We start from the raw sequence: 7,854 nt of genomic DNA on the forward strand, positions 1-7,854 counted from the left end.
GCAGAGATGCATGGAATGGAAGACACAGGAAACTTGAATGTAAACCGTCTCTCTTAGCCAGTTCCTGAGATGAAATACATTGTTTTGCGTGTGTGTGTGTGTGTGTGTGTGTGACTGGAGTCTCCTTCCATAAATGTATTCTTCCAGAAATATGTTTTTGTTAAACCACACATTAACTGCTATCGCTGTTGCTATAGAAACAGTAGCGTGTTAGACCGAGTGGATTCAGTATACAGCTGTGATTTGAGCTACAGCTGGAACTACTGTCACCATCTGCCCTGTCAGAATGGAGCATTGAAGAGCGTGTAAACCCATGACGATTAGCGAAACCGGACTGAGTGCACGTTGGAAAAGTCGTCCATCTTTTGACCCACAAGTCCTGAGCGCTGAGCACATGGAAGGCAGATCTTCTCAGTGATGGTCTCAGTGATGGAGCAGGTAGCTGCTGCAGACGGAGGCCTCCGTTAGGGTCCGTGTCAAAATAACAAATTGCTTCCAGCGAAAGATAAACGGATCGCTCGCTCCCTTCATGTGGTAATGTTTAGCACACTGCTGCTATCACTTAACTTCAAAACATGTGTTTGACAGGCATGTGATGTGTTTAGGTCAAAGTTGTGTCAGGACACAGTTCAATAACCACTGACACCCGGCATTTTTTCACCCTGAAGCTATGTTAAACGACATCAAGCCTACGTTTCAGACTATACAAGCTTTTCGCAAACGTCTCGAATTACCTCATAGCCATGTAGTGTTTATTTAAAATGGCACGTTTTCAAATGTATATGTGTAGTTTCTTTCCATTCGCTGTGGTGCTATGTTGCTAAGGAACAAGCTATCAGCTACGTGTTGTGCAAACTGTTTGCTTGAATGGAACCTGAGATGAAGTTTCTTATCACATGGACACCCAGATAGCATATACCCGCCTGACCTCGTCTTGCTATTTGGGAAGACGTCAAAGCAAAATGTGGTACATTCCATGAAACAACAAATCTGAATGAACTCAGTTTAGTTGAAGTGGTGACTATTATATTTATTGAACAGTTTTTGATAAATATATATAATTAATTTCATATCAACTGACTTGGCCAATATCAATTAACTATAATTAATTTCATATCAACTGACTTATTTTCAGGGGTTTTCGTTTCTTAAACTGAACTGACCTCCACATTTTTCAGGGATTGTTTTTAGTACAATCCACAAAGATCGCCCAAGGCAACACAGTAGTACAGTGGGTAGTGTTGCCCTTTCATAGCTTCAGGGTCCCGGGGGTTGATCCTGAGCTTGGGCTACTCTCTACGTGGAGTATCACATGTAATGTTCGATCCTGTGCATGTGTGGGTTTCCTCTGGGTTCTCTGGTTTCCTCCCAGTGTACAAAAACATACCCGTAGGTGGACTGGCTACTGTATGCGGATGTGGTAGCTTAGTAGTTAAGGTGTTGGACTACTATTTGGAAGGTTGTATGTTTGACCCCTAACCCTCAATTGCTCAATTGTATAAAATGATATAAGTCCCTATGGATGCTGCATGCTGTAAATGTGTTGGGCTACTGGTCAGAAGGTTGTTAGTTTGAATCCCAGTCCCCTGAGCAAGGCTCTTAACCCTCTGTTGTATAAAATGAGATAAATTAGGCATAAAGACTTACCTCTAGACATGTGTGTATTATTCTGTTGTGGACTGGTATTGGTGGAAGTGGTAGCTTAGTGGTTAAGGTGTTGGGCTACTGGTGAGAAGCAACCTTCTCCTGAGCAAGGATCTTAACCCTCAATTGTATAAAAGTCTCTAGGCATAAAGACTTACCTCTAGATGAATGGGTGTATGTGTGTGTGTTATTCTGTGGTATTGGTAGAAGTGGTAGCTTAGTGGTTAAGATGTTGTTAGTTAGTAGTTAGATGTTGATTACTTGTTAGAAGGTTGTGAGGTTGAATCCCAGGGCCACTGATGGGCCCCTGAGCAAGGCCCTTACCTCTCAATTGCTCAGATGTATTAAAATCTGCTCTGGATAAGGGTGTCTGACACCTGCTAATGTGAATATATATTTCTTTAAGTGTGTCTTACACCCAATGTTTCAGATCCATGGAAATCCGACCCCAGCCTGGATAAACACTAAATAAAAGAACCCAGGATGAATGATCTAGCTCATTTTAAACAGTTCATTGTATTTACAGTCGATGATGCGTGCCTCAGCACACTGTCTTCTTAATGCACTCCATTAACAAGTAGAGGGCGTACTAGGAGGAAACACACACACACACACACCATACACACACTCGCGCACCACACACACAATTGCCGCTGCGCTGTTCCGAGCGCGTGAGGATCCGGGATCCAGCTAAGAAATGCGCTCGGGAGAGCAATACTTAAGACTCGCGGCACTGCTCGGTGAGTAACTCGTATTTCAAGTGATTTCTTGTCCTTCGTCACTTTATTTGCGCTCGAGGTGTCCTTGAGCGCTTTTCCAAAAAATAACAAACCAAAACAAAACGGAGACTCTGTTTCCTCGCACGCGCGACCCGTGCGCTCTGATGTCTCGCGCTCTTTGCTATTAACGCACTTAAAGCGCGTGCACTTTAAGTGGTCAAATCCGTTTTTTTTTATATACTGCATACTTCTTCCCAAAGGTGTCATCACGCACAGCTTTAGAGAAACCGATATTTTATGAATGAATCAATTAATTAATTATTTCTATTGTAGTTCGGTCTTGCACGCGCAGTGCACTGCTGTTTGTGTATGTATTTGTGCATGCAAAAATAGACTCCGTATCATTATGTACACGCGTTAAAGTTGAGTGGTGAACGTGACCAGTTTATACCTCGTGCACCTCGAGAGTTCAGATGCTTTTGCATTAATGTAACGTTAGCACCATGAAATTGGGAATTGGAAAATATGCTTGTACGGTTTATTGATCGATAGAGAAACTCCTCCGGTGTCCTCCGTGTACTCATACAGCAGATGCTTTTATCCCAAGCGAATCAGAAATGTGGAAATCCAAGCAATGCGATATATCAAGCGGAGGAAAATACCAGCAGAACCACTATACACGGTTTATTATTGAGTGCTGGAGGAGCACGTGCACAGAGAAGATTGTAAGTTAACAGGGATGTGGTAGCTTAGTGTTTAAGGTGTTGGACTACTGATCAGAAGGTTGTGAGTTTGAATCCTAAGTCCACCAAGCTGCCACTGCTGGGCTCCTGAGCAAGGCCCTTAACCTTCAGTTGTATAAAAATGAGATAAATTGTAAGCTGCACTGGATAAGAGAGTATGCCAGAAATGTTGGCTCCTGAGCTCGGAGTTCCAGATGTTCGGATGTTCCTGTGTACATGTATGTTTCCTTTCCCGCTTCTAGCAGGCTGGCTACTCTAAATGACCCGTGAGTGTGGCGCAATGAACTGGCATCCAATCTGAGTGAATTCTTCCACCTGCCTCTTTGGGATAAGGTCCAGATCCATTGTGACCCTGACCTAGATAAAGTAATGTGATAAAGTGGTGTTCAATGAATGACCACATAGTTGTTCTAATACTAACCCAGATTTTGGTCAGAACAATTGCAGTGATGTGTAATAGATATGGAGAGGTGGTTGAAGTGTCAGGGCTTATTTTCCGAGTTTAAACACTCGCCCTGTGGCTTCTGTGTGGATGTTCCTTTAGATGGGGATCATCCGGATTTGTTTGGGAAATACTACATACACAGAGCATACATGAGTTTCCTGCTCGGGTGCGGTATCTCCCAGCCCCAGTCCGCAATATTTAGAAACCTGCTTGGAAAAATAAAAATGTTGACTTTCTGTGACCTCAGAAGAGAAACATTTGAGAAACCCATCTGACTCGGCTAATCAAATCATTACCTCATTGGTGTATATGGTTGAAATGGGTGTGTCTGTGTGTGTGTGTGTGTGTTGGAGTGTATTGCTTTCTTAGTAATATACTGCACTGTCCAAAAAACATACTTTGGCTGCTTTAATACACTATTAGGGGTGAATGAATAGTCTGGGGACTTTAATGTATTCAGTTTTATTGCCAGTGTGTTCCCGGTCTGCAGTGGTCAGTATCTATCAAAAGTGCTCCAAGAAAGGAACAGTGGTGAACCGGCGACCGGGTCATGGGCGGCCGAGGCTCATTGATGGACATGGGGAGTGAAGGCTGGCCGGTGTGGTCCGATCCAAGAGACGAGCTACTGTTGCTCAAATTGCTGAAGAAGTTAATGCTGGTTCTGATAGAAAGGTGTCAGAATACACAGTGCAGGATGGGTCAGGGCTGTTTTGAGAGCAAAAGGGGGACCAACACAATATTAGGCAGGTGGTCATAATGTTATGCCTGGTCAGTGTATATATCTATTATATAGTAAGGTGTGTGTATTGTACCTTTAATTTTTCCTTTTAATGGTCCAAGTATGTACTTGGAAAGGAAGGAAAGGAAAGATGCATATTAAAGGTCTCTCAGTTTCTCAGAACTGGTTGTTTTTTTGGTTGGAAAAATGCTTGATTTTCAAAATGTTGTGCTTTTTTTGTTGAAAACTGCTTAAACTGCTGGAAAAAGATTGTTCTGTTAAACTCCTACCACTGAAGACACCTATGTTATGGCCTTCTATGGGAGCAGTATGGTAAAGGTATTTGGCTGAAATGTGTGTTGTGATGACGTCACATGACATGTCTTGGACCAGGATAAGTGATTTCTGACCAGGATAAGTGATTTCAGAAGATGTATAGATGAAGGAATGTCCATCAAATTTACTTGAAGATGTTTCGGAGCTGTTCTATTTGTAGGGAATTCGGAGAAGTAGGGAATAAAGCATACGGAAGCATGCTGTTGTAGGAAAAAGATCAACAACAGGGCAGCGACTTGACATGAAGCAGAGGTTCTGTGTCCACCCCAGAGTTGATTCTTTTCCAATGAGGGACTGACCGAGAGAGAGAGAGAGAGAGAGAGTGTGTTTATCCTTTAATACCCCAGTGACTGGCCATTGTTTATGAATATTAATGAACTATGTTGTAGAATGTCCACTAAACAAATTACACACTTTATTATTCATATAAACCTGTCAGAATCTCTGCCGCCTTCTGACCAATCAGAAACCAGAATTCAGTAGCGCTGCAGTATAAAGGACGTTAGTTAAAATCTCTCTCTTTTACAAATACCTTTCTCTCACTTTTCTCTTTTTCTCTTATATCTGTTCTTCATCTTTTCCTCTCATACATTCTCATCTCTCTCTCTCTCTCTCTCTCTCTCTCTGTCTGGTTTTGGCTCATGCATGTGATGCAAGCTTGTGATCTTTGTTAGAGAATTGAATTAAAACTAACACACACACACACACACACACACATGCTGTCACATCTTCCCCCTGGCTTCCTATAGTATAGTGTTGGTGTTTTCTGTAGCTCTGATGAGGGTGTGGTCTAACAGTGATGTTTGAGGCTTCAACGCTTTGCCACTCTGCATCACACAGGTGGTTGTGGTTTCAGACCAGAAATTCACCATCTGGCTTCAATTGCACTGTGTACATGAGAAACAAGTGAACACGCTCGAAGAATCCTGGCCGCATATATAAACCCCCGTGCAATCAGAGCAACCTGATGCTTCTGGAGTCACTCGATTTATTCCTGCTCTCGCTCTGTTCTAGATGCTGATTATCGTTGAGGCTTGCGCTGTGTCTTTTGTCCTTGTCATTGGGTTTGAAATGTTTTATTATTTTTTTGGGGGGGGGAAGCATGAGAAAGGCACTAAACTCATGCTAGCTGTTTGAATGTGAGAGATTTGGTGAATGAAAGCTGCCTGAGTGGCGTAGAAAGCTGGACAGAGTGCTGTCAGTCAAGCATGCTCATTAGAATATTAAGCCACGCCCACTATAACAGTTCACAATAACACAATTGTGTATGGAAGTCTTTACGTTCTAGCTTTACAATTTCACTGGAACTAAAATGCCTAAAATAATGCCTGTGCCTTTGTGAGCTAACCCTAACCCTAACCCTAACCATACACTATAAGTACAAAAGTATGTGCACCTCTACACCATCATCAAAACATCGTTTGTGGTTCTTTCTGCCAACTATTGCCTCAAAGTTAGAATTGTATGCTGCAGTGTTGTAATATCACTTCACTAACTAACCCCTGTGCACCATAAAACCATAAAGACATGATCTGCCAAGGCAGAAGAACTGGAGAGCCCTGACTCTGACTCAACCCCACTCAACACTTTTAGAACACCGACTGAACCCCAGACCTCCTCACCATCTCTGTCTGATCTCACTAATGCTCTTGTAGCTGAATGATCACAAATCCACACAGAATAGTGGAGCTGATTATAACAGAAAAGTGGAATGAGGTGTTGGTGCATATGGGCGTGGTTATCAGGTGTCCGCAAACTTTTGGCCCTATCGTCAATATTAAGATCCTATATGGTGTGCGCATGCAGTATACACATATTGTGCACATATTACAACAAGCAGACTCATCCTGGATCAGATAAGCAGAGAAGTTGTTGAACAGTGAGTTGTTGAATTTATACCTGGACATTTTATTTAATCAGAACTCGAAAGGACACAGATTTCGATGTTTCCTGTATAAGAACTCATCTGAATTTTGCACACATACTGTATGGATTGTGATGAGGGGTTTTTTTTAGACTCCCTTTAAAAAAATGGCCGTTGTGTGTCATGTTGATTGCTGTGTATTATTTCCTGTGAGCAAGGAAAGTGTGTGAGCAGTTTCAGTGCACTGCCTTTTTTTAAGTCAAGTACTTTCATCACAGATCGCTATTTTTAAGCAACAAAAAACCCTCAAATGTGTTGTGTAGGTATTAGAAAGGAATCTGTAATTAATACACTATATTGGCAAAAGTTTTGGGACACCCCTCTAAATCAGTGAATTCAGGTGTTGTTTTTCAGGGGTTCGACTCGGCCCCTTAGTTTCAATGAAAGGAACTCTTAATGCCTCAGCTTCATACCAAGACATTTTGGACAATTTCATTCTCTCAACTTTGTGGGAACAGTTTGGGGATGACCCCTTCCTGTTCCAACATGACTGCACACCAGTGCACAAAGCAAGGTCCATAAAGACATGGATGAGTGAGTTTGGTGTGGAGGAACTTGACTGGCCTCTACCTGATAGGGGATGAATTAGAGTGGAGACTGCGAGCCAGACCAAAACTGGGACGTCTGCCTTTACATGCACATGAATGTAATATGGAGTTGGCTCCGCCCTTTGCAGCTATAACAGCTTCAACTCTTCTGGGAAGGCTTTCCACAAGGTTTAGGAGTGTGTTTATGGGGATTTTTGACCATTCCTCTAGAAGCGCATTTGTGAGGTCAGGCACTGATGCTAGATGAGAAGGTCTGGCTCGCAGTCTCCACTCTAATTCATCTCAAAGGTGTTCTATCAGGTTGAGGTCAGGACTCTGTGAAGTTCCTCCAAACCAAACTCACTCATTCATGTCTTTATGGACCTTGCTTTGGTCACTGGTGTACAGTCATGTTGGAACAGGAAGCGGTCATCCCCAAACTGTTCCTACAAAGTTATGGGAACAAAGTTATGGTATGAAGCTGAAGCATTAAGAGTTCCTTTCACTGGAACTAAGGGGCCAAAAACAACCTCTGAAAAACAACATCTGAATTTGGAGGGGTGTCCCAAAACTTTTGGCAATATCGTGTAGCTAATCAAGAGAACCAAGTCAGATTGTTTAGCTGCTATTTGGCTAATGCTAGCTGTAACATTTTAAAATAATGTTGTGTCACTATTTTTTTATAGTTTTTACATTCAGGAAACATCACAGTACCTGAAGTGATAATTTGGTGTTAAAACCTTTCACTACAAAGTGCTAATCTTGATGTTAAGTTTCTGTAACAAATCAAATATAAAC

The 7,854-nt window shown here is 42.2% G+C and overlaps 1 protein-coding gene across 1 annotated transcript in view; it reads left to right on the forward strand.

The window, feature by feature from the left end:
- Positions 1–2,229: 2,229 nt before the first annotated feature.
- The window catches only part of itga1 (integrin, alpha 1), a 68,320-nt gene continuing 62,695 nt past the window's right edge, over positions 2,230–7,854 (forward strand). Inside the window, exon 1 of the mRNA XM_058411788.1 lies at positions 2,230–2,384. Coding sequence (XP_058267771.1) covers positions 2,342–2,384 — 43 coding nt within the window. The 5' untranslated portion in view covers positions 2,230–2,341. The remainder of the gene's footprint in view (positions 2,385–7,854) is intronic.

The sequence above is a fragment of the Hemibagrus wyckioides genome, linkage group LG16 (assembly GCF_019097595.1).
Source record: "Hemibagrus wyckioides isolate EC202008001 linkage group LG16, SWU_Hwy_1.0, whole genome shotgun sequence".
Classification (NCBI taxonomy): domain Eukaryota; kingdom Metazoa; phylum Chordata; class Actinopteri; order Siluriformes; family Bagridae; genus Hemibagrus; species Hemibagrus wyckioides.